Here is a 27,174-nt window from a genome sequence, read left to right on the forward strand (position 1 = left end):
CCGTCAATACCACCTTTACCATCATTTTGGTGGGAGACACAATCACTGTTTTATTAACAATATCCACATCTCTTTCATGCTTAGAAAATTAGGTGTATGGTCATTTCATCCACACCATATTAGTGCCTGGTGTCTGTGTGAGCCAGAGAAGTGTTGGCTCCCCTACAACTGGGAGTTACAGATGGTTTTGAGTCCCTGTGTTTGTGCTGGGAAGAACAACTAGCGCTCTTAAACCACTGAGCCATCTTTCCAGCTCCTTCCTCCCCTCACACTTTTCAATTAGTGGTGAAAACAGAGCATCCCCAAACCCACTTTGCTGATAGCATCACCAAGACATTCGGTGATGTAAGCTGCTTAGATGTCAGGACCTGTTCATTGGGAACCGAAACTGAATTCTGCCTGGTTTTGGAAGAAGCAACATCACTTGTAGAATTGAGGACATGCCATGTTACCCAGAAAAACAACTGATGTCAGTTGACAAGAGCATTTCTTTATAAACTGCCTAACAGAAACATTCACATCACGACAGACTGTGCTTTAAGAACAATGGAACCAGACTTCTGGATCTCATCTTAGACAGTGCTTGATATCTGTTCTTTAGAGAGATGTGGGAACTTTGCCTGGAGAATCTTTTCTTTCTTTTTCTGTAAACCTTTCTTTCTTGCTTCAATGCGGGCTTGTTTCTCAAGTCGTAGTCTAGAATAAAAACAAAATAGTTTAGACAAAACCATTCCATTTCTCAAAACATGTTTGAGCTTTTTTTCAACCTAATGTTTTTTTTTTTTTTTTAAGTAATGAAGATGCATTACTTATGTCGTAGAAAGCTCAGGTCACATGCCTGTGCTTTATTATAAGGACATTATGCTTACCTGACAAAGCGATCCACGTAAGGCATTGCGAAAAACCGTTTCCTATTGTATCTTTTATTTAGGTACCAAGGGATAGGCCACTGCTTGAATTTGTGCCTGCCAAAAAAGTGAAGTTATTGCTTTATACAAAATATCTGATAAATTTTTAGTTCAGGTTTTTCACTGTTTTCTAATTGGTCTCAAATAAATTAATCCAATTAAAAATTATTAGAAAATGAGGCCAGTGAGATAGATAAGCAAGAAGGTACTTGGCACCTGAATTTAATCCCTAGGATGTGTGAATCAGGACTGACTCCATGAAAATTCCCTGACATCACACATGTGCCAAAGCACATACAAACATGTAAAGTAATAAATGTACTTTTTAAAATTATTAAAAATACAATTAAAATTGCATGCTAATCCTTGGAAGGGTTTTTTCGTTTTTTTTGAGGCAGAGTTTCTCCGTGTAGCTCTGGCTGTCCTGGACTTCTCTCTGTAGACTAGGCTGGCTTCAGACTCAGAGCTCTGCCTGCCTCTGTCTCTTGAGTGCTGGGATTAAAGGGGTGTACCACCACCCAGCTTCTTAGAAGAGTGAAGTGTGAGGTTCTGGCCATTTCTCTCTTTCTGTGTTGTCTTAGATGGTTCCTGACAGGATGGCAGAGATTCCACATCAAATGAGAGGGAGCTGTTTATAAGGTGTTAGGTTTGGAGAAGGTCTAGACACCTAAAGCTTCTCCATTTGCTGACTCGTGGTTAAGATACCACACACCCATGAGTTAGTTTATCTTGGATCCTCTGGGTCCTTTATTCCTCAGTGTCCAAGATGAATCTCAGATCCTTCTCGAGAAGGAGGTAAGCTGTTCATTCCTTGGTCCAGGGCTCATCCTGGACCTAGTAAGACAACCAAACTGACCTTGTGGCTTAGGAACTTTCAAGAGTTCCAGGTTCTTAGTGGGTGAGGTGGGCATAGATGTACCTGAGATTAGCTCTGAGTTTTATAATCTGAAATTACAGGGGTAGAGGCAGATTTTCTGTCACAATTTTCTATATCTTTCATGAAATTCTTGAAAGGTCTTATGATTCAAGACCAGAGCCCATGGGGATGGGTTGGCTGGTCTGGAATTTGTTTTATCAGACAAAGCAACCTTGGTACATATTTTGTGGTCTAGGGGTTAGGAACCTTTACATAAGATCTCAAATATATTCACAGGGGAGGAGTTTTCAAGGTACTGAGAGGGAACAAGGCAACAGATCTCCACTCTTCTAAGTCCCAGTGTAATCATGTACCAGATGATTCGTCCAAAGATGTCCTTTCTCCAAGCACCAGGTCTTGCTCTTTCTTGACCAGTCTGAAGAAGCCTTAGAGCATCTTCCCTCTCCTGGACAACTTTATCTAAGGCATCCATGGAATCAACAACCTGAGGTGAGAAAAAGACATTTTAACTTTAGCCATCACCTACAACTACATCCAAAAGAACTAAAGAAGATTTACAAGGTAGGGAATCTATGGTATGTTTAATTAGAAACCGCTCTTTCTAGTAAGCCTGTTTGGCACAGGTGTGTGTTCATGGGTGTCTTCAGTGTGACTTTCTGTAACTTGTTTGAAGTTTTACCATAGCCTTTCTTAATTGCTTTCGAGTGGACACAGCTCTAACAATTGCTGTTTGAGAATGCAGTGAGCCAACAAGAAGCCACAATCACTGCTGCCTTTGTGAGAGCAAAGTGCAGGCTTGGCCTTGATGGATCATGGCTTCCTTGCATACTCAGCAGGTGTTCCGGCTTGCTTGGCAACTCCTGCTCTCGAAGGGAAGGAGTGTTAGGATTCACTAGGATACCTAGAAAATACCTGTACAGCTTCTACTTGCTTCTATTCCATTTTTACTCACATTTCTATGCTGATTTTAATGTAGACACTACAGTGGTAGTCACATGTACTGAGTTAGAAATACACACACACACACACACACACACACACACACACACGCATGCACAGGCGCACCCACAAGCCACCATTACATGGGTATATGTTTCCGTCAGCAGCTTAACGTACGCTATTTAGACACATTTGCTTCTTATAACATCCCTTACAAAAAGAGCAGGGTAGACTTCCATGTAGCTTGACGATGTGACATTCAGACAAATGGTCATAGGACCTGCTTGTCAGCTCATCAAATGATCATATGACCTGCTTGTCAGCTCATGCTCAACACTTCTGCCACTCCCATTGTCACTGGTACTTTACAGCAGCTGACCTTCCATGCCTTCTCAACCTGGGAATGTACATCACACTGACAACAGGCAGCCGGGCCACGCCAGGGTGAAAACAGCTGCTTACAAGAGGCTCCACACAATGCTCTCTTCCCTTTGGGAAGTCCTTCAATCTGGCTATTGATGGCCGACATTAGAGCCCACCCAAGCCAGGGCAGGGCTGAACGGCCAGCTGAGCTCTACTGAGGTGGTCAGTCCATGCTGCTGAGCCCACAGAGTGGGCACTGGATGCTCACACCACGGTACATCAGTAGAGCAGAACAGCACTACACTGTTCAAAGTTTTGGATTTCAGGCTAGGGATACCCAACTGATATCCCCAAATAAAAACAGACAGACTCTCAAACTGAAAATACTTGTCAAAAGGAACAACTTACTAGCACATATCAGTTGGCTATACCTCACTCAAACAGACTTTGTAGTTTATAAATATCACTTGTCCAAGTGTAGCCCAGCTAGTCTGTCTTCCTCACCATGAGAATCACCAAATGACCCCAATTTGAGGAAATGACCTACACACTTCAAAAATATCCATGTCATAAAATGCAAATACTGATTCTCCTTATTAAAAGAATCACATAAATAGAAAAGGCATGATCCAGGATCTTCTTACTATATATATTCTATATTGTTAGGATAGTTGATATAATATAAATATGGATTCTACCTATTAATTCTGTCATATTAATGTTTGTTTCCTAATTTTAAAAGCGTGTAATGACTATGTATAAAGTGATGTTTAGAAATGTATAATTAAGTTTTGTAGCTAAAGGGACATGAAATGTACTACTTACTCTCAAACAGTCAAGAAAAAGTGTGTATGGGGGGGCAGAATAGAATAACTACCAATGAAAAGTAAGCCATGGAATCGGGGTGAAGGCATGGGAGAAGTCTCTGTACTGGGCATGTAATTCTCCTGCACATCTACTATTACATAAAATCAAGTATGGTGCGAATGCTTATTCATGATGTGGGGGAGGGAAGGTGAACGAGCTGAGGTACGGCTCAGTACTACAGCTGGTTCAAAGCTCAGCTCTGCCCTCACTGACATGTCAGAGTAAAACAACAGGAGCAAAAGAACAAAAACTCCACACTAAGCAGCGGGCTGTTAGTGGAGAGGGGCCAGAGTAGAGCTGGAATGTACAATGCAATGGCTGCTGTACTGTTTGGGATACTGAACTTGGGCTCTGTGGCATGTGCCTGCCATACGTGGCTGCTTCAGAAAGCAGTGCAATAGAGACTATATTGCCTGGCCATCTTACTCCCAGGTAGAGACTGTACAGCCTGGAAATCTTACTCCCAGGCAGCTGCTAAGAGAAACAAAAATAAATATCCCTCTCTAGGTTGGAAGTTGCAACTGAGGATGAGGAAAGAGCAAAAGCACGTGACACTTGTGATAAAAACGCGCTTAAGTGAAACTGCTGGAATGGTGTACACAACTCTGTAAATTTACTAAAAACCACACAAACAACAACAACAACAAAAAAGATTTTAAAGACATTTAAGAACCATGTACTCATTCCCTTGTGGCTTTCACCCCATGCAAGGGTCTTGGCTCCCACAAGCCTACCTTTTCTAACCGCTCTGGACTTGGCATTGGCAATCTCTGTCGTTTGGCCTCCTGCTCTAGAGTTAGAAGCATGTTTCTTTCCTTCAGAAGGACGTACCTGTACCAAATACAAAGCCATGATGCTATGCTATAGTGATTTCTTACATCAAAATTAAAAGCCCTGAAAGTCCTAAGTCCTTTGGAAACCCCACCTGGGTACCATTATGAAGAGCTGCCTTCCATCTTCCTCAGTTGCTGCATCTTGTATGGAGTGCTAGACGGTTCCAAAAGCATCAGCCACAGGCAAGGAAGATGAACAATATCTACTGAATAGCTATTCCATGCCCAGGTGCTGAGCATCATTCTTCACAACCTTTGGAGGTTGGCACTACTGATTCCCTCTCTCTAATGCAGACAGCTCAGAGCAGTTGGGGATTATGATCATGGGTTACATAGCAAATACTGGATTCAAATCTCAGACCTCTGTGTAAATTCTACCTCTAGCTCTGCCATGCTATGTCCAAAGTGGCTTCCTGGGTTAGGGAGATGAGATGCATTAGAACAGTTAAGGGATGGACACGAGACACCTCCTCTAGAGCTAAGGTGACCAGGGTAAGCTTCCTAGTAATGGGGTTTAAGATGAAGATGGAAGGGAACAAGGCAGCCAGACTCTAAAGCACTGAACTGGCTGAGCTGGGGGTAGGGGGTGTCATGAAGACACCAGTTTCAGAATTAAAGCAGTAACTGTGGAGGGCAGAACAGGGAGACAAACAACTGGCAGCTTTATCCTAGGGTCTCGACAGTTGGCAGGAGGAGTGGCAGAAGATGTTGGTTTAACACAGAGAGTGGTTTATCACCTTTATGGATAACTCATAAGAATAGCACTTTACTAAAACCTACTTTCTTATAATAACCACAGTATGCATGTCTTTTGTAAGCACTACATAATTCTTTAATCTGTTAAGAGAACCAATCTTCAAATTAGGGGATAAAAAATTAAATGCCTACTAGAGTGCCCAGGTGGGTAACAATTATGAGTGAGGTGGCTTGAGTGACAGAAGGCAGGTGAGGAGCTGTTCCACAGACTTGCCAGTGCTGTCACAGAGGTCTAGTTGTTCAAGAGAAGCCAAAAGCTTCAGATATTATCTGAATCTGCCCCCAAACAAGTATGGTTTAAACAAAACAGTCTTGGGCTAAATATTAGAATGCAAGACTTAGCAGGGCACGTGCCAAAAAAATCTACCTACATTCCCAATGGACGTACCCTTTAAGACAACCCACCAGGATAACAGGCCATGAAACAGAGAATAAAAAGGAAGGCAGAAGCTATGACTGACTCCTTAACATCTAGCCAGGGGTGAGACTTTAGTTGGAGACATTAGCTTCTGAATGTTCTTTTAGAACAGGAAAAAAAGAACCCTGCTTAAAATGGGACATTCCCTTTCTTCTGTTTAATATTTCCAAACAAACAAGGCAGGAAAAAGAAATGGCTGTATTTAGGGCAACAGAACTCTGGAGCTCAGTAAGTCCATTTTCCACTTGTTGCAGAGTTTTGAGAGGATTAAGGCCTTCTTTCTCAATTCTACCTCCTCACTGTCACTGTTGTTAATATTAACAACTCCATATTTTGGTAAATGGTTGCTGCTTTATTACCTTGGAAAATAACTTAGCTCTTTGGTGGTCCTAATTCGGGTTTAAGGCCTCTATGAGTTGCAGATAACAGGGTTCATTTTAATCAGAGCTTTTAGACCATAAATATAAGGAAGTGTCTACTTTCTGTTAGCATTTATATTAAACAATAAGTTAGCGAGGAAGAGAAAAAAAGGAGGGCAGTGTAAGACTGTCCCTATGTCATTTTTGAGCTGGTTTAATGGTATTAGTCTGACTCAGCACTTACAGCAAAAAGTTTAAATTTTCCTACTACTTTTGACCTGTGAAACATTCGCCTTAATGTAATCCTCTGAAAAGTTCAAATGATTAGCCACCGTACCAGGAAAACAAATCACTTTGTCCAGTTCTTTATTACACAGGTATAGGTTTGACCCCACTGTTAACCTGTAATGTTTCAATATGCAGAACACTCACCAAAGTTTATGTAAGTCTTCATTACTTTTGTTCCTTAGCTGCTGGCAGGTCCATGAAGCTCCTAAGAGAATGAGAAATGTGTGACATTAAATGATGCTTCTAGATCTATGCCCATCTGATTACTCACCCTCAAAATGAAATCTGTTCCTGTATCTGTAACATGATTCACAACAGCAAAGACTGCTAGTATTTGTGTCAAATGCATTTTCATTCCCTAATCCACTGCAAATTATTATTATTATTACACACACACACACACACACACACACACACACACACACTCACTCACTCAACTAAAATAAACCCAAACCTCATTTACTTAGCACTTTAAAGCACCCTTCTTCTAAACATCCCACCAGCCAGCCAAGGAAGTTTTATTTCAGCTACAAGAATGACCTTTAAAAATCTAAAAATCCAAAGGAGATGATAACAGGAAACCCTAAACTGGATAATTTTGGGAGGAGGAAGGGCTCCATCAATCAACACAGACCCTTCTAAAGATCTCACCAGATTTGACCTTTTCTTCCCCCCAGTTCTTTGGGTCATCAAAAAATTCTTCTAGTCCTTTCCTTGACAATGTGGTATGAAGTAATTTACACTGGAGAAAAGATGTGACATGTGGCCTGTTCTTATGCAACAAACTAAAAGGAAGCCTGCAATTGAACACAAATAAATAATGATTACATTTTATAATGTTTGATTTTATAAGAAAGATGCATTCCTTTATTACAATGTCAAAAATTCTACACAGAAGTGGTAAGGTTTTTAAATGCATTAGAAAGTATCTTTTTAATTGTACAGATTGTTACCCTATAACTTCAGACAACATATTTACACCATTATATAATCTACCTTTTTATTTACTGTTGTGCATATGTGCGTGAGTACACGCATTCATGTACATGCGCTCACGTAGAGTACATGTGCGTGTACACATGTAGAGGTCAGAAGACGACCTCCAGTCCTCAGTTCTCTTCCCCCCTGTTGAGGTCCAGTCTTTCTCCTTTTTGCTGCTGTGATGAATACTCTAGGTTAGCAGGTTTGAAGGCTTTCGGATGCTTCTCTTTTTCTCTAACCTCTTATTTGGGCATAGGAATGCTGGGATTGCAGACACATGCTCCTGCACCCAGCTTTTACTGCATTGGCTCTTCAGATCAGACTGAGGACAACAGGTTTGAGTGACAAGCACTTTTTACCTCCTGAGACATCCAGCCCCTTCCCCCCGAAAGAGTAACTCTCAACTATAATGTAGCAAGTAAAACTATGAGCAGATCAACCCATCTTGAAAGTCAGTTTAGCAACATTAGAAAGGCACAATGTTTTTTCCCTTAATCCAATAATTCTGTATCTAGAGATTTTTAACATCATAGTCAGATTAAGCCGTCATAAAGTAAATAAATGTGGTATCAAAGAGTTGTTAATCACATAAATGTACAACTATTGTACAACTGCATGAAAATTATGTTTCTAACAATATTTAATGAGCTGGCAAAATGAGTTAAAAACAAAATGTGAAATGTTTCACAAGTGCTGTGATCTGACCAAGAGTATTTGACTTGAATCCATGTTTGTTTTTGTGTGTACTGGGGGGACTGAGCCCAGGGCATCAGGCATGTAGGTATGTGCTTTATAACAAGCAACATCCCTGACGCTTGACTTGAATGAAATCATGATAAAATAATCAAATGGAGGCATATTCTACCCAAAATGTCAGTGTCACGACCAAGAAAAAAAAAGAAACATATTTGATTAATAACAACCAGTGCAATAAATGATCCTTCATTGGATCCTGAAGAAAATAAAATGATGGAACTGAATGGGGACCACAAAAGGGGAAGAAAGATAATAAAGAAATTAATTAATAGGGCCATTTTATTTGTATTTTGGATTGTATGCTAAGTAATAGCAGTATATTCCTGAGTGGGATCACTGGGTCCTACTTAGTAAGGCAATGTCCCTGGGGCTGAGTTTGAATTTGACCTCTATCAAACAGTGCAGAAAGAGAGCATAAATATAAAAATCTTGAAAAAATGTTGACTGTTTAACTCTATCAACATTCCTGTTGTTCTGGAGGAATGGTAAATGAAGTGTGTATACCTGAGCAATTAGAGAAGAAATGGCAATGTGTTCACCTGGGAATGCACAACTGGCTTTACCATCTTCAAAATAGTTTGCCTCTCTTCTGAGTGACAGGTATTCATTTTATTAAAAAACCAAATAAAATTATTTCATTAAAAATTTTAAGATTTATGTAATGAAAGTTTTGGTTTCTTTGTAAACTCAGTTATGTTATGTAAATATGTTCTTGTTTTAATCCCAAGTGAGGGATTTTAGTTGGGCTGCAGTTGGTCCACACCTGTTAATTTCGGGGCATGGCTTTGGCCAGCTGGTAAAAGTCAGCCTTCCACGTGTGGCACAGAGAGGAGTGTGGTTTAGGACTCTGAGGGTATGAATATGAGAGCCCAGAAAGCCAGAAGGGGTGGTGGTTTGGAGCAGACAGACGAAGAGAAATGCTTTAGGGTGCAGGTCTTGAACGGAGACTGCTGGCTGTGTCTGCTGTAGGATTGGGATAGCCCTAAAAGAACCCCTTGACTCTAAACAGCCGGGAGAAGTAAACGGCCCTGTCCCCCCCGTAACCTTCTCTCTCCTACATAGGGTTGGGAGGTTGAGGCCTAAACACTCCAAATAGAGTTTCAAAATGAGTGCTACAGGATTATATTTACGAATGTTTTCCTGGGTATATGTGCACAATGTGTGTGTGTGTGTGTGTGTGTGTGTGTGTGTGTGTGTGTGTTTGATGTCTTCAGAGTCAAAGAAGGCATCGGATCACCAGGAACTGGAATTAAAGACGTTAGTGAGCCACCATGAGTCAAGTTGTGAACCCAGCTTGGGTACTCTGCAAGAACAAGTGCATAAACACTGAGCCATCTCTCCAGTCCCAAATAATTTCACTTTTAAGGGGAAAAGATAATGAAAGAAGAAATAATTTATTTATTCAGGTTTGCCACTTTGGTCAAATTTCAACTCTGCAAAAGCTTTAAAAAGCTAATTTCCCAAGGTATTGCTAATAATACAGAAGATAACAGTTGCATGCAAGATAGACAGCTGTGCATTCCACCGACACGGGTTGCTTCCTTCAATTAATCTGAGGTACTCTACTATTATACAACTCGGCACGTTGTAGGCAAATGTCTACGAAGAGGTGACATCTTTCTCACACTTGCAGAAATACCTGCTGTTGACGTAGCAGCTATTCTCATCACTTAGTATCTGCCGGACCACCTGCGTCCGAACCCTATGGTACAAAGACCCCTTTCTGTCTACGGCCCACGCCTGGCCAAGCCTTCCGTTCCACAGCACAACCCATCTAGCTCCAGTAATAGCCAGTATACGCAGGGTATACACCCAGCATCTGAAAATCCCAAGCCATCGGACCCACCGCCCGCAGCAACAAGAGACCGTTGGGGGAAGATCGGGACGCGCCAGTGTGGGCAACTCCAAGGTCACACCCTCTGCCTCCGAGGTGGCCTCAGTTCCAGAGCTCTGTTGCACACTGCAACAAGCACCCAAAAGCGGAGGCAGTCGGGATTCCTCCCTTTCCTCACTTACCCGGAGCCAGCAGGGGCCTTGGGATTTACTAGGGAGCCGGTAGCCTTCAGAAACGCTGACACTCTTCTACAAATACCCACTACACTGGCGGCAGCCATGTTTCTAAAGCGGACCCACTGTGTAGGCGCCCACAATGTCACTTCCGCTGTCGTGTGTCGATAACTGAAGCTAACAGGAACAAGCTCTGCCCTTCCTAAACATGGCCGCCCTAACTGCCGTCGCCCCCGACCTCCTAATCCCCCTTAGAGTTTATGTAGGTTCTAAGCGTTCCCCCGCCTACACTTTGGTCCTCGAGCGTCTCCGTATGAAGCGAACAGGAGCCGGCCGTTGCCCTCACTCAAGATGGCCGCCCCTAGCGTTCGCCCTTATTGGTGGATTGTCCCTCCCGGGCCCCGTAGTCCATCCTACTTCCTTCCGTGGCCGGAGTAGCCATGGCGGCCATGAGCCTGCTACAGCGGGCTTCTGTCGCCGCGCTGACAGCTCTGTCTGGCCGCCGCGCCGGCGCTAGACTCGGAGTCGGAAATCTTCTCACACGGAGCTTTCCGAAGACTGTCGGTGGGTGCCGGCTTTGGAGACGCGGGTGAGAGGGGGGAGGGCCGTTTCCAGGTGACCTTGGGGCCCCTGAGGGGAGGAGCAGCGACATGGTTGGCCTGGGGCTTCCAGAGGAGACACCGCGCTGGCTGTGTGAGGGGCTGCTGCAGAAATCGCATGACCTGGTTTAAGTTCAGCGTTTGTGCAGCATGTCGTCACTCACCGTGGCGGGTGCTGCTCACTCGCAGCCAGGCTAGTTCGACGTGGAGCTGTCATCCATGTCCGCAAGGGCAACACGCTCTTTGTTACTGAGACGAGGACTCGGAGGTTCGAACGTCCTCTGGCGGCAGTTTCCCGGGTGCTGGGATTACAGGCTTGCGCTACGTCCCTGGACTAAGGGCAGAATCAGGGTAGGTGGCCCTGCAGCCGGTTCCATTCCGCAGATAGGAAGTTGCTGAGAAGCGACTTGAGAAGCGAACTGAAGGATGTAATGATGTTCATAGACACAAGTGTCAAAAGGTTCCAGGTGACAGCCCAATTTAGGCACAGTAGTAACTGTGCCCGTGGAGCTCACGAGGTTTTAGAGGTCCATGAAAATGTTTTCTGTTTCTTTTTTTTTTTTTTTTTTTTAAGTCTATGGTGTGAGTGAGCGTGTATTGCAGAGTTCTGCCCAGATTGTATCTGCTGTACGTGAATGCAATCCTAAATTTACTATCTTGCGGTGGTTCTCAACCTGTGGCTCACGACTCCTTTCACAGGGTTCGCCTAAAATCATTGGAAAACACAGATATTTACATTGTAATTCATAACAGTAGCAAAATAGCAGTTATGAAGTAGCAACGAAAACAATTTTTTGGTTTGAGGGGGTCACAATATGAAGAACTGTATTAAAGGGTCACAGCATTAGGAAGGCTGAGAACCACTGTTATCTTAGAAAGCTGCTTAGGAGGGCTAAAGAGCTTGGGTCCTGTCAGCCATAGTGAGATCCTAGGAGCCAGACCCCCGATTTCTCTCTTTTCTGGAAGAATAAACACTGTAAAATACTACATGCTTAATATTCAACCTTTTTTTTTTCTCCAAAGACTCTGGAAAGTAAATGAAATGCTATTTCCTCATTTTGCAAATGAGGAAGCTGACTCAATTAATATGAAAAGTAATGTACCACTCTATTAAGTTAGCAATAATAGTGGCAGTATTTACTGAGCATCTGCTAAGTGCCAGGCACCATTTTAAGTAGTTAATTTATTTAATCCTCTTGGTTAAAGATACACTGTTTATTTGCCTTGTGCAATACAGAGAAATTGAAAAATTTGCCCTAAAACCAAAAGCATTCTCTCCAATCTCTAAACATCTTGTCATATTTTACCCTTTTTTTCCCCAACTTAATTTTAATTATGCCACATTATATAATGAGGCAGTATGCATACGGACCTTCTGGAATATGCTGGAAAGGATCAATGCTTTTAAAATATTCACTGGAATTTAAACTTCATGCAGACTTGATGTGCTTGATCAAACACTACTTGGTCAAATCCTTTTGGAGACCTTTTCTTTTCTTTTTTTTTTAATTACAAATGTCCCAGATATCCCAGTAGAGATCCCTTGAATCCAACCCCAGAGAGTTCTTACTAAGTCTAGCTAAACTGAGGTACGACTCCCTGGATCCTTTCTGTACTAGTTACCCAGTTCTGAGAGAATCAGTCATAGGAATTGATGTCCTTTCCAGTGAGAACAGGGAAGGTATACTAGCTGCTTGCTCCAAGAGAGACTGTTTTCACTACATTGCTGCTTTCACAGGCATACCCTGTGTGTCATGGCTGCTGAAGGGGTTCATCTCTTCCACCATTTCCTTGGGTATCCCAGCAAGCGTGTTAGGCCCCTCCCCCATCCTCTATGCTCTGGAGCTAGGCTTCCTATTTTCAAATCCTGGCTGTAGAATTTTAAAGCTCTATGACCTTGAGTCAACATCTCTTGGAAGTGAAAGGCACCTTGTCAAGATCTTCATTCCTTCTCTGAAAGATGATCATTGTAGACATCTTACAGAGTAGTCGTGAAGTGTTTGAGTAGGAACCATTTCTAGCACCATGAACCCATGCAATAGGCTTTTCAAAACAAGTTAGAAAATACACAAAGAACGAAATTTACCCTTTTATTTTATTGACATATTTCTTTGCTTCTGTTGATGGAATACAAGCTCTTACATATACCAGCCAGCTATGCTCTTTCCCCTGGGCTTATCCCTATCCCTCTTTTTCTTTACTTTTTAAAAATTTGAGGCAGCCTCAGTAAGCTGCCCAAGTTGATCCTGAATACACTGTGCATTGCAGGCTGCCTTTGTAATTGTGATGTCCTGCCATAATCTTCCAAGTAGCTGGTAGGTTGTGATTGAGCTTCTGAGAGGTGGAATTCTAATCCAAAGCCTTTGTGGCATTGAAGGTGTGCCCATGAAGGCACCAGTCCCTCCTCTTTCTGCTTCACAGCCACTAGAGGTGTGCAGTTTGTTCTGCCACATAATACCCATCATGCTTTGCCACAGGCCCAAAGCAGCAAAACTTCCAGCTCATGCACAGAAGATACTGACTCCTTTTCCATTCTAAAGCAAATATACCACAGATATTTCTCAGGATGGAGAAAAGCTGGTCAACAGCTCTGTGAACAGAATGCTGTGAACTCAGACAAGGAGTGTGAGGAGTATCCCATGTAAGACGAACATGGGAATCATTCTAGCAAGCGAAACTGGCAGTAGTGTGTGGGTTTTCTGGTGTGTCTGGATATAGGGCTTTTGGAAGAACTAGGTGTTGAGAGAAGGGGGCAGAAGTTAATCAGGACCTAATTGGAGTGGAGGAGGGGCCTGGACACAGAGCTAAAGTACCTGTAGAGGTCAGAGGACAGCTTGTGAGAATCAGCTCTCTCCTTCCACTATGTGGGATCTTGGGATCAAACTCAGGTTTATCAAGCTTGGCAACAAATGTTCTTCCCTTCTGAGCCTCCTCACTAGCCCTTTTTAGAATCATCAATTTGTCACTGATAAGTGATGAAAGACTGACAGATGCAAGGAAATGGACTGAGATTTTTGGCCCAGGTAATTCAAATGGTTCTTTTAACTGAGAATTTAGAGAAAGACAATGAATGACCAGTTTTTTTTTAAAGATTTATTTATTTATTATGTATACAGTGTTCTACTTGCATGTACACCTGCACCCCAGAAGAGGGCACTAGATCTCACAGATGGCTGTGAGCCATGATGTGGTTGCTGGGAATTGAACTCAGGACCTTTGGAAGAGCAGCCGGTGCTCTTAACCTCTAAGCCATCTCTCCAGCCGGAATGACCAGTTTTTGATGGTTTGAAACACAAACAGAAAATTACTACATTGTCTTACTCAATCTTGGCATTGATTACAGTCAGCAAACTGTAAATAACTTTCCTGAGTGATTTGCATATTTAAAATCATTTATTGGAGAGAGCTGGAGAGATGGTTTAGTGGTTAATAGTGCTTCCTGATTTCCCAGAAGACTTGGGCTAATTTCCCAGTGCCTGTAGCCTATAACTCCAACTTTAGAGGGACCCCATGTCTTTGAACTCCACAGGCAACCACCTTCCACACACACCTAAAATACAATTAAAAAAAAAATAATTTCTTGACGACTTGGGCGTATAGGCTGTGCTCATCCTAATGTTTTCAGAGTTTGAGTAAATGGCCCTCCCACATCAGCAATCAGATACCTCAGGGCTGTGGGAAGCTGACTACTCTGGAGTAGATTTCAGGATAGTTAATGGGAGTAACAGTCATTAAGCATGTTTAATAAAGTGTAATTGTTAATTGGGTAGGTATGTGATAAGAAAGAGAAGCAGTTTAATTTGCTAACCTCATCAATATTCCTCTAATGTAGCCAGACCAAGCTTTCTTCCATTGTAATTTTTATGAAAAGTGGCATGAGGCATTGATACAGGTCTTAACTGTGTAGCCTTGGCTGGCCTTGAACTTATGTCTTTCCTCTACTCTCTGCCTCCCAAGTGCCCGTTGTTCTTTTTTATGTTTGCTACACAGTTGTAATGACTGTTCACTAAAGCTGCATATAATTTAGTCCTTTCACTGTTCACTGACTGAAGGAGAAAGATGTGTACTCTCTCCTCTGAGTAAGTATAGTAAACTGTAAGGACTGTTAGCTGCAGGTAATTCCAAAGTCAAGACAGATCCCACCTTCAAAACATGAATGGTTAAAAGTGACAGGAATAATGGCATGGAAGTGGATCCTCTGTATCCATGCAGCAGAATCCTCAGATCCAGCCAACTATGGTTTGAAAATATTTGGAAAAATGAATTGCTCCTGTAACTTTTCTCTTTCTATTATTCCCCTAACAATACAGGATAGCAATGGTTTACAAGGCATTCATTGTAATTAGTATTTTCAGTCTAGAAATTAGAGTATATAAGAGAATGTTTGTGGGTTATTGTGCAGATGTTTCATTGAAAGTCCTTGATCATCTGGAGGTTTTGGTATTCAGGAGACTCAGAACTAGTTCCTCATGGATGCTGACACCAAAGAATAATTGTGCACTTACTTGGGTGTGTGGCATGTCAAAGGGACATTGTGGTAGAATGCGTGGCCACTATACACTAGGCCCTGAGTTAAACCCAGGCATGATGGAGCAACATCAGCTTCTTGCAAGATAGATGTTCTGTGGTCCCAAAGGAAGGGAGTGGGGAGGTCCAGACGTTAACTATGAATAAATGACACCATTCTTTCTTATATCTGATGGTATTGCCACTTAGGAGTCTTGGTAGAGTTTGTTTTCTGTTATGACTGCGGTTCCTTCCCTAGGAACCTGAGCAGAAGCATAGCGTTGGAGCTTCTGCATAGCAATACAGGCCTGGGCACAGGGTACACATGGCGAGTCTGTCAGCTTGCAGGGAACTGGAGCAAAGGAAGAGCATCCAGGAGTCACCATCCACCTCCACTTATCTCTAACAAGGCTGAAATCATTTCAGGTCTTCAATTTGAGGAGGGTGATATTCCTAGTCAAAAAGGACTTACAAATGGATTTTGTGTGAAGGATGGGGTTTAGCCTAGTGGTAAAATGCCTGGCTACTATACACAAGGTCCTGGGTTAAACCCAGTATCTGTGCTGCAAGTGTGCGCGCGCGCACACACGCACACACAGTAGAATGTGTAGTCTATAGCAATCAAATTCCTGCTGGAGAGTGGTTTAGCTCCTCTGGTCCCATGCATCTGCGTCACAGCAGCTTCCTGCCTTCCACTCTCTTGTGGTAGGAGGTCTCATTCACCTCTGTTCTTATGCAGCTTTAGCATGTTTGCTTGTTGTAGGGGAAACAAGGTGAGCAGCTTGTCACCTTGCCTCTAAGGTCACCTGCCTCTAAGGTCTACTGAAATGGTGGCTTGGTGTTCCTACAGTGAGTTAAAGTGGGGAGTGCTCTACAGATGTAGACGTACTAGCATGTGTGAGGGAGGACTGGGCTTCAGTGCTCTTACTGCTAAACAGTAAAAGAAAATAAAAGCAGCGGCGGCGGCAGCAGCTGTGCTTGATCAGGCTGTCAGTCTTTGGAACACATCACACCCACTCTGATGTGCAGGCAAAGCACAGTTACTCACATCTATCCCTCTGTTTTCTCTGGCCACCCCTGCATGAACCCCTAAACACTTTAACATTTCCAGCTCCAGTGAGGCACAGTGGGGACCATGGCAAGAGACTCTTCGTCTTCCGGCCTTCTTCATATTACGATGCTCGCTTTCTGAGATTAATGGTGAGTAGAAATGTTCTTAACAGTTCTTACAGTATGTCTAGGAAGGAAAAATGCCTGGTTAGGAGATGTCTTTCACTTTAAAATGACTTTTTTCCCCCCAGAGGATACTGAGATTGAGGAGTAAAGTCTGATTTGCTACTGCCTTTTAAAGGTAGCTGGAACTGTATATTCAAAACAAGATTCACTGAGACCGCAGGTCAAGTGGCAGCCATTCCCCTGCTCAGGGTCATGCGGTTTGAAGTCCAATGAGTGTTTCCTCTCTGCAGGATCGTGTGGGCAGTGTCTGCTCAGTGTGGATCTGCATCAGGTCCTGTGGTCCACTCCCAACACCATGAAAAACCTGCAGATTTTCAGTTCTTAAAAGCTGAACCAGTGAACTGCTTATTTGTGTCATTAAGACAGTTTTTGGATTAGCAAAAGACTCACTGAGAGACTTCTAAAAAACAGCTCTATTTTGGGGATGTGATCTTTTTTTCAGTGCTATCTGGGAATTGATTTTAAGGTGATATCCTTCATTTATCAGTAGTGTAAATAATCTTGCTTGTTTAGAATGTTGTTTGTCTGTATCTTGATCCAAAAAATATCAAACAGAGGCTTAGAAATGAAATTTTTTTTGGACCCTGTCATTGCCCCCGAGATGCTCATCAACAGAGTTGTGGCCTTATGAGACTCTCCCTTCTCAGGATGTGCACTGCCTCTCCTTGGTCCTTCCTCCTTTTTTTTTAAAATTTTTTAAAATTTCATACAGGATCTCATGGTATCCCAAGCTGACTTCAAACTTTCTGTATAGCCAACGCTGCCTTCGAACTCCTGATCCTCCTGATCCTCCTGCCTCCACCTCCTGAATTCTGGATTCCCAGGTGTGTGCTGTCACACCTAGTGAGTGTCCTCTTTTCTTCCAGGACCAACTCTAGTGACCATTCAGTGGCCGAAATGCTATTGTTTTTACACTTTGTTCTTAATACAGACTTTTCTTTATTGCAGTGCTTTAATGAAGAAGTCAAAAGTCATTTCACATATATTATACTGTACTAAATGGTTGTGTCTAAAAACTAAATTAGAGGAATGTGACAGAAATCAGTGGTTTGATTCTGATTCCCAAATTGTTATGTTTGTTCAGCAAAGATAGAAGGAAATTGAATGAGAATAATTTTGGTGAGAAAATTAAGGAAGACCGTGAGAGAAACCTTTATGTTTTCCTTACAGAAATTCTACATTATGTTGACTGGGATCCCAGTTATAATTGGCATAACGCTGGTGAACATATTTATTGGTAAGTCCCTCATCCAACCCTCACTCCGTGAAATGATAACATTTGTAAACAAATGTACAAATTTTTAAAAAAGAAATTATGAACTTTTACATTAGTTACTTTTGCCTTGTTGTGATCAGACACAATGTCTGTGATCAGACATTCTACAGAAGGAAGGTTTATTTTGTCATGCTTTCACAGAGGCATTCGTCTACCATGAGGAATGGGAAGGGCACCAGGGAAACAGGGTGGGCTTGACCTTTAAAGACTGCTCCTAGTCACTATTTCCCCCCTTCAGGTCCCACCTCCTAAGAGCTCTGGAACCTTTTAAATAGCATGTGAGCAGTTGAAGGACATTTCTATAGGTAGTGGCTTCCAAACACCTGATCTTCCTTCTCCCCTGTCTTAATCACTGTTCTATTGCTGTGAAGAGAAACCATAGTCAACCCTTATAAAAGAAAGCATTTAATTGGGAGCTTGCTTACAAAGCATTTAATTAAGGGCTTTCAGAGCATTCGCCTATTATCTTGGTGGGGAGCATGGCAACATGCATTGTGCTGGAACAAAAGCTAAGAGCTACATCCTGATCCATAAGAAGAGATCTGGGTCAGGGGTGGGGCTTTTGAAACATCAAAGTCCATCCCCATAACACATTTCATCCAACAAGGCTATAAAAGCCTTCTAATCCTTTCAAACAGTTCTGCTCTCAGGTAACTAAGCAATCCAATAGATGAGCCTGTGGGGCCATTTTTATTCAAAGCACCAGATCTTCTTTTCCAAAATGAGCTTTGACAAGCTGGATTAGGAAAATAGAGGAATACAGTAGAGTGGGGAAGAGAGAATGAGAGAGACAGACACACACAGAGAAATGATTAAATGATTAAAATTCATCCTAGAATCTGTAAGCATTGGATGCCCAAAAGGTCTTCTGAACAGAATCTTAAAATTCTGATTTTTTTTTTTTTTAATCTTAGAATATTTTGTCTGGTAGATTTATGGGAGAGCATAAAATAGTATAAAAAACCAGTACATCCTTCACTAGTCTTGTTACTTAAGAACCAAATGGGCAACTCTGCTGAGATGCTGGAGGTCCTACCTTCCATTTAGAAGATGGATAGTACCCCCTTATCTTCCCCCAGGGAGTTCAACACCAGAGGAAGCAGTTTTGGAACCCCGAGCAGCTGGCTTCTGGGTATGCTGGGGAAATGCTGGTATGGAGCTGGTGACACAGTCTCTCAGTGCTAACCGAACATCATTACCATTCTCTCACTAGGTGAAGCTGAACTTGCAGAAATCCCAGAAGGCTACATCCCAGAACACTGGGAGTATTACAAGGTTTGCACAGCTTGTTAAAATTCTTCTTGCTTATCTTGTTAATGTTGTGGTAAATGTCTTAGCTAATTATGATATAGTTTTTATATTCAGGTTTTTTTCATCAAGTAGATGACACATTTTAAAAACTTAAATCTTTTTTAGATTTATTTATTTCATATGATTGGGCGTTTTACCTATTTATGAATGTGCTCCACATATGTGGTTGATACTGGGGAGGCCAGAAGAGGGTATCAGATTTCCTGGAATTGGAATTACTGATGGTTATGAGCCGCTATGTGGGTGCTGATACTTGAACTCAGATACTCTGAAAGAACAAGTGATATAAATTGCTGAACCATCTTTCTGGCCTACAATATTTAAAAAATTTTTATTTAATTTTTTTCATTTAAAAATTATGGTAAACTTTATAGGTTAAGTAAGCACGAAATATGCTTATTTCTGCAGTCTGGCAAAAGATCTTTGGGTCAGTAGAATTTGGTTTGTGTCCTGTCTTGCCCTTGAGCTGCAGTTCCTCAGTGCAGTGTAAAGGGAGCACACAGGCTCAGAACCAGGCAGACTGGTCAGCTGCTGCCACTTCGTTGCTCAGCTTATCTCAAACGTGGGGTAAGAATAGCGTGAACCTAGTGGTCAGAGTGATTCAAAACACATGAAAGTTGTTGGCATGTGAGTGTTTTGGTGATTTGAAACAGTAGTGCCCCAGAAAAGTAAAGCATCCTTCAAAAGGTAACTGATTGGAAACAAATTTTCTCTTAGCATCCGATATCAAGATGGCTTGCTCGGACTTTCTTTGATTGCCCTGAAAAGAACTATGAAAAAACCCTGGCTGTCCTCCAGATTGAATCTGAAAAGGCTGACTTACGGTAGGAGAAAGGGCTGGGGAAGAGAGACAGTTTCAGAACCTAGAGGTCTGTGTGAAGCATGAGGCTGGGGGCAGGGCTCACCTGGTAGGAGGGGGACTTTGTTACTGACTAGGGAGATGACAGCCATTGAAAGGATGTGCTCTCTCTTTCTTTCTCTCCCTCTGTCTCTATCTCTGTCTCTCTTTCCGTCTATCTCTCTCTGTTTCTCCGTGTGTCTCTCTCTATTTCTGTCTCTTTCTTAATGGTTATGGGTGTATGTCTCTGTGTGTGTGCCTGCCATGTGTGTCTAGATCCATGGAGGCCAAAAGGGCATCAGATCTGGAGCTGGAGTTACAGGCCTTTGGGAGCCACCAGACATGAATGCAGCAATGCGCTTAACTGCGGAGCCATCTCTCCAGCCCTGGAAAGAAACTCTTACATGAGCTTTTCTGTGCATACAGCAGCCCACTCCACAACCTGGTTGATTTCCTTCCATCCCATGTATAACAGAACAACCATATGTAATCCTGTGCACTTGTTTCTAGAAAAATTTTTACCAGTTAAAATTATTTTTCTAGGGGACTGGAAAGATGGCTTAGTGATTAAGAGCACTGGCTGTTTTTGCAAAGGTCGTGAGTTCAATTCCCAGAAGACACATGGTGGCTTACCACCATCTCTAATGAGATCTGGTGCCCTCTTCTGGCATGTAAGCACGCATGAAGACAGAACACTGTATGTATAAATAATAAATTGAAAAAAAAAATATTTTTCTAGTATGAAGTTATGTGGACGTGGATACAGCTGTCTTACAAACATTGCTCAGCCCATGCCTCAGTCAATGCTCTCCTGTGGTGACTCACCCTGACTGCTGTGCTTGTCTCAGTCTAGGCAGTGCCTTAGTTTTGGCTTCAGGCTGGGTGTTGTGCTACAGGCCTATCTCTGTGCTTTCAGGTCCAGCCTGTTCTACAAAGTGAGTCCAGGACAGCCAGGGCTATTACACAGAGAAACTCTGTTTTGAAAAACCTTAAATAAACAAATCAAAAAAAAAAAAAAGGAAGGAACATTCCACACGAGTACTATATTTACATAATTTCTATCCTGTCCTCTCTCCACTCTGGTTCCTCCCATGTCCTCCTACTCTCTCTCAACTTTATGAACTCTTTTTTCTTTAATTACTATAGTTATACATTTTGTGTAATTATATTTGAGAGAGTAGAGAAAAGAAGGATTGTATTCGTCCTTTTTAAAATGTTGAGTAAATACGCTCTTTAAGTCATGGCTGCAAAGGTATACCATCTCATGAATAAGGTTAGAAACCTGGTTAATGCTTAGGAAGTGAATTACGTAGTTGCATGTTTCCGATCATGAAAGATTAATATGTGTACTTTGACTTTGGAAGGTCAAGGGCTGGCATTGGATGTGGAGTAGGGAAGACATCTTTGCAATCCAGATCAGAGTAAAGATGTATGAGACAGCTGAGTGGGGCTCTGATTTGATATTTTCATTGACTTTGATTTTTCTGTTTTTTTCTTGACAACTAAATATCGAATGTAGACTATGCATTTTGATGCTGGTGAGGGGGATTCTACTTCCTGTGGAGAAGTTCCCTTTCCTAAAAGTGGAAGCAGCAGTGGAGGCAAAGGGCAGCAGGTCCTCCAAGAGGGCAGGTGTATCGCCCTGCAGCACTGGACTCTCTCGTGGACTTATTAGTAGGCATTCTGTAGCCAATTGTAGCCACATCAAAAAGGTGGGAAGACAGAGCAAGCTTTGCCACAGAGCCACAGAGCAGGGCCTATGGAGAGAATTGATCAGTGTAAGTGATGCTTTAACTACACAAGCAAGAAGATAAAAGTCATGAGTCCTAGACTCTGCTTGTATGTGTGGCAGATGTCTGCCTCCATGTGGCTGTGTGCATAAAAGCCAGACTATCACATATACAGTGATTAAATCTGTAGTTGCGATTGTAAGGTTTTTTTCTTTCTTTTTCATTAATTTTTTTTAGTGTATGAAACGATGGCTTTCCTGATGACATCTTCATAAACATTTCATTGTACTTTATCCATCTTCACCTCCCTTTACTTCCTCTTATCCTATCTCCTTCCTGCTGATCTCTTCCTGTCCTCCTTCCTCCCTTCCACTGGCCCCTTTCTGGCCCCAATAGTTCTCCAACTGCTTTTGTGTCTTATGTATATCTGTGTATATCAGTATATGTGAAATCTAGATTCCAAGCAGGAGAGGACATGTTATGCTTGTCTGGCTTAATCATCTAACACGGTGACCTCCAGCTTCATGCATTTTTCTGCGTATGGCGTGATATCATTTTTCCGTATGACTGAATAGGATTCCATAGTGTGCATGCGCACATCTTCTTCATCCATTCCTGTGTTGGGAGCTGGGCTGTTTCTGTACCTTGGCTGTTGTGGACAGGAACATGGATGGTCAGCTGCGTGTCTGGTGTGCTGACTTAGGCCCATGGGTAGTGTAGCTGTGTCCTGTGGTGGTTCTGTTTCGTTTTCTGATGGACCTCTGTGCTGACCGCCGTAGTAGCTGCACCTGCTTCTGTGTCCATATTTCACACCACTATTATTTCCTTTGGTGCAGGTTAAAGGAGTACGCAGCTCGAAAACTGATGCGCTCCCGGGGGGATGGACCGTGGTATCAGCGTCCAACCTTTGAAAAGGAGTTCATTGATAATTCTCCAAAAGCGACTCCTGACAACTGATGGTTCATTTGTCTAAGAACAGTGTGTTCCTCCAGTGGAAAGAAATGAATAAATATTCTGTATTTTTACTGTGATACACATGTGTTTCTGTGGCTGTTTCTCTATGTGGTCCAGGTGATATATTCCCTGTGGGCTTTTCCACTTCATTTGTTGAGATTTACAGGGTGGTAATAAAAGCTGGAGGTCTGGAAATTTGTGAATTCCTACAGTGACACTGTAGATAAGCTGCTGATGCCTTTGTCTGGCAGGTAGAAGGTGCAGCGGTCCTTTGAATATTCGGAAACTATAGTATGTATACTGCATTACAGACAGAACTTATTTGGGACTGCTTGGGATTTTAAGTTTTACAAGAAATACTGAACCAACCATATAAAAACGTAAGCACCACAATACCCAAGTTTTAGTAAACTAGGCTTAGAGTTTATAGCAAGTAACATCTTGCTTTATTTGGGGATGCATGTCATTCTTTTAAAACCATAAGCACAGACCCACCAACACTCAACATAGTCACTACATTTTCTTCTAGTACTGTTTTGTAGACACTGAAGTGCTTTCTTCCAAAGACTGACTGCTTTCTTACCAGCTCAAACACCAGTGCTAGTGTTTGAACCCAGGGCCTTCAGTGGGCTAAACACACATGCACCTCAGATCCATATCTGCAGTCTCCAGTGTGTGTTTTTACCTTTAGATCCTTTTAGAAAGCTGACATAGGGCCGAGGATTTGGAAACTTGGCAGGGCGCTGGCTCAGCACGCATGAAGCCTGGGTTTAGTCTCCAGCGCTGCATGAAATGTGAGTGAAAGCTAACTCAGGGCTGTCATCTCTCAAGCCTTTATTGTCTGCTGAGCACAGCCCCAAACATGGCCTCTTTCTGCATCTTTCCAACATCGCCATATCAAGTCTTCTACTCTGTTTTACAGGCAAGGATTAGAGACTTCAGGTGTCTTCAGTGTATACAAAAGTAGCTTTTGTTTCCAGTGTTTGTTTTCTTCAAACTCAAGAGGGCCTTTCTTTGTATCTGCTCTTCATTGACTGAAGTGAACTCACACTGTGTAGATTCAAGCCAGTGGTTTTCCAGGTGCTGTTCTTGGCCAAATAGGAAAGTGTCTTTTGCTACCTAAATGAATAGGTGAAATGAAAGGCCATGGGCCTGCTTGTCATGCTACCTGCACCTGACATCCACAGGATGTCTGGAGTGCTGGCAGCTCCTTGTTTTCCCAGAAGGGGGTGGCCACTTTCCACCACCCCAAAGTTTTTTTTTTTTTTTTTTTTTTTTATGAGGGTTACCTATGCATTTGAAATTACCATCTCACAATTCTTCCTATAGATTGAGAGAAGGACATAAGGTCTCCATCCCCTGCTTGTACAGACTGGTTTGTAGGAGAAATAGGAAAGAAGGAGCAGGCCCTGAGCATATTGGATCGATAGGCATCATTTATGCTTATGGGCTATTGTTTATTTTCTCTCATGCAGTATGTCCTGACTATAGTTTCCTCTCCCTCCCTTCCTCTTAGCTCTCCTCCCCCTGTAGGTTTCACTTTGCCATCCTACTAATATGATGAATGTATCATTCCTTATAGTCTACTAACACAAAGAAAGCTTGGCAATGAAAAAATACAATCCTATTAGAAATAGCTGTCATCAAGTCTAGTATATAAAAAATAGGAAACTAGCATATTTCATCTAACTCTTTAGAACTGTGCTTACACATACACACACACACACACACACACACACACACACACTCACACACATGTCATGACCCTCACTTAAACTTAAGGGAATGGGCTTTGAAAAGTTGAGTAGGTCACTTTAGGTTACATCTGATAAAAGTTACATTCTTTGGAGGGGAGTGAAAAATTTTTTTTTTGGAATTTTTGGAGGGGCATAGTACTGAAGACCAAACCCACGGCTTCATGTGTTCTGGGCCAGCACTCTGCCATTTTTTTTTTTTTCTCATATCCTTAGCTCTACATCAGTCTTCTAAAAGGATCTAAAAATAAACACATATGCTGGAGACTTAAGATATGGATCTGAGGTGAGTGTGTGTTTACCCCACTGAAGGCCCTGGGTTCAAACAGTAGCACCAGTAAGAAAGCAGCCAGTCTTAGGAAGGAAGGACCATGTCTGCACCTGGGACATATCTGTTTTGTAAACCTTGGATGTACAAACTTAGTTCAGTGAGGTCGTTTTTCCAACTCTTTTTTTTTCTTTGGTTCAGTGATAAACTTTGAAAAATTAAGATGTATTGATGCCCTATATCCAATTCTCAGCTCTGCAAAAATAGATGATGATAGATAGATAGATCGACAGATAGATAGATAGATAGATAGATAGATAGATAGATAGATAGATAGATAGAGGCATCAAACTCAAGTGTCCTTAGGAGCAGGCCCAGGTTTGTGGTGGAATATAAACTGCAAATTATCTTCTGATCTCCACATGTCACACACACATACACACACACACAGAGAAAGACGGAGAGAAGAGTGTCTAAGAACTGAAAACTAGGTATATGTCAAGAACAGCACATAGTCTATTTTTAGGGTATTAATAACTGTCATGCAGGTCCTTCCCAGGGCACAAAACAACATATCCATAAATTTAAAAACAATTCCTGTGAACTGACATGGCACACTTAAGTGGTCTGACAGCTCCCTGACAAAGCTGGCTAGTTGGGCCAACTGTTGCCACAGACATAGGAATGAAAAAGGACTAGACTCCAATGAGAGGATTTCACCAGCAAGCCAAGAGAGAATGTGGTGGGTTTTTTTTTTTTGTTGTTGTTGTTGTTGTTGTTGTTGTTTTTGCCTCCCAGCTGGCTTGCCAAACATGTTACCAGGGGTCAGGGCTGGGCTGGCTGTGTCCAGGTTCTTGGCCTCTTTTTTTAAAGGGTTGATTTAAGAACACACACACACAAGGTTTCAAAAGCAGCAAGGTGACTTCATTCAAAGCAGGGTGACAGTTCAGGTCAGACACACTGTTGAAACTGACGGCCTGCTACATGAGTGAGGAAGGCACTCATTGTGGTTACTTTTTATGGGGTTCAGAGACCGTGACTAGGGGTGTAGTTTGGTTAGATCTTTATTTTGATTGACACTTGGACATGTAAGTAACATGATCAGTGTTCATAAAGCATCTGCTCCCAGTCATATGCATATCAAATTACGCATAAGCATGAGATGGTAAATAGGGGATTCTTCCAAAAAGCTCACTTAGAGGACAGTGTACCTCATTGTCAAGCACCCAAAGCCAGTTCAACCAGTTCAAGCTACATCAACCCTTTTACCTTCTTAGATAAATATATGAATATATCTTAGATGATACACTTGAATAGAAAATAACGATTGCTAAAGGGAGGTAAAACGTAATCATTGTTTATCCTATTCATTTAAGTGGGTAAGTGCAGCTTGGTGCAGATGCGGTTCTGACTTACTAACAGGTGGGCTAGGTGTGTTGTTCAAAGCGTGTGTGTACACAGGCGAGGGTCTTAGGTTTCCAAGTGCGTTATTAGAAGAGGGGCATATAAGATACCAAACCAAGCAGAGTTCCAGGTTGCTATAATTCCCTACGCTGCTGCTTCACTGAGACCTGGGTACTCCTCTTTCTCTCTTCACTTTCTGGTTGCAATAGGGGTAACAGCTGCTTCTACCAGGCAATCCTGTGACCGATATACTGTCTTGACATAGGCCCAAATGCAACAAGACTAATTGTAACAGCATGGTCTGGTGTCTTGTATTTGATTGTGAATTATTTTGCTTCCTGAGATCTGCTTGCTGTCTTTTATGACCACACACTCACATACCCTAAATGACATTTATACCCTTGCCTAAGAAATTATTCCTGAGTGGCAAAAAAAAAAAAAAAAAAAAAAGGCCTACACCTGGGGAGAGCAGAAGGAAGGGTGGAGCTAAGGTTTGTGGGCTTTGGGGACAGAAGGATCATGGAAAAGAGACCAGAAGGGAAAGTAAGAGCAGAGCCACCATGGGTTAGTGTGGAGAGAAACACATGGCCAGATCGGCATGGATGGAGGAAAGCAATTCAGACGAGAAGAATAAAAAAGTATTTATGGAATTATGGATGGGAAGTAGTCCAGATAGAAATTATTAAAGCAGATGGCATGGGCTGGGGCCTGGGAGATAATGAGGTAGCTTTAGTGGGTAATATCTGCTCAGCCCCAGGTAAAATAAGGCTATTCTAAAATACAGCAGGTATCTGTGTCTTTATTGATTCGATAGTGGATTAGATAATACCACCATAATCATTATAGGTTTTAATAATTAACATTATTAGACCTTTTTATTTTCTGTAACAACTAATTGTAGGGGCATGAAAGCCTTTTGTGCTCACAGACGTGCACTAGGGGAACC

General features: G+C 42.2%; 2 protein-coding genes across 4 annotated transcripts; one reads left to right on the forward strand and one right to left on the reverse strand.

Annotated features, from left to right (window-relative positions):
* Positions 1–470: 470 nt before the first annotated feature.
* On the reverse strand, positions 471–11,191 carry Mrpl47 (mitochondrial ribosomal protein L47). 3 transcript variants are annotated; one of them, XM_055625836.1, is made up of 7 exons: positions 11,116–11,191; positions 7,260–7,405; positions 6,753–6,813; positions 4,689–4,785; positions 2,139–2,269; positions 870–965; positions 471–696 (listed from the first exon to the last, which is right to left on the reverse strand). In XM_055625836.1, the coding sequence occupies exons 1-7, from the start codon at positions 11,166–11,168 to the stop codon at positions 573–575; spliced, it is 708 nt and encodes a 235-aa protein (XP_055481811.1). In that variant the 5' UTR covers positions 11,169–11,191; the 3' UTR covers positions 471–572. The 3 variants fall into 3 exon arrangements, with proteins under 3 accessions (XP_055481811.1, XP_055481809.1, XP_055481812.1); XM_055625834.1 differs by lacking the exon at positions 11,116–11,191 and adding an exon at positions 10,362–10,523; XM_055625837.1 differs by lacking the exons at positions 7,260–7,405; positions 11,116–11,191 and adding an exon at positions 10,362–10,435.
* Positions 10,752–22,879, forward strand: Ndufb5 (NADH:ubiquinone oxidoreductase subunit B5). Its single transcript, XM_055625838.1, has 6 exons — positions 10,752–10,916; positions 16,569–16,657; positions 17,864–17,930; positions 19,183–19,244; positions 19,998–20,104; positions 22,685–22,879. The coding sequence occupies exons 1-6, from the start codon at positions 10,793–10,795 to the stop codon at positions 22,803–22,805; spliced, it is 570 nt and encodes a 189-aa protein (XP_055481813.1). The 5' UTR covers positions 10,752–10,792; the 3' UTR covers positions 22,806–22,879.
* The last annotated feature ends 4,295 nt before the right edge of the window (positions 22,880–27,174 follow it).

Source organism: Psammomys obesus, unplaced genomic scaffold (genome assembly GCF_907164565.1).
Source record: "Psammomys obesus unplaced genomic scaffold, mPsaObe1.curated_primary_1811, whole genome shotgun sequence".
Lineage (NCBI taxonomy): Eukaryota > Metazoa > Chordata > Mammalia > Rodentia > Muridae > Psammomys > Psammomys obesus.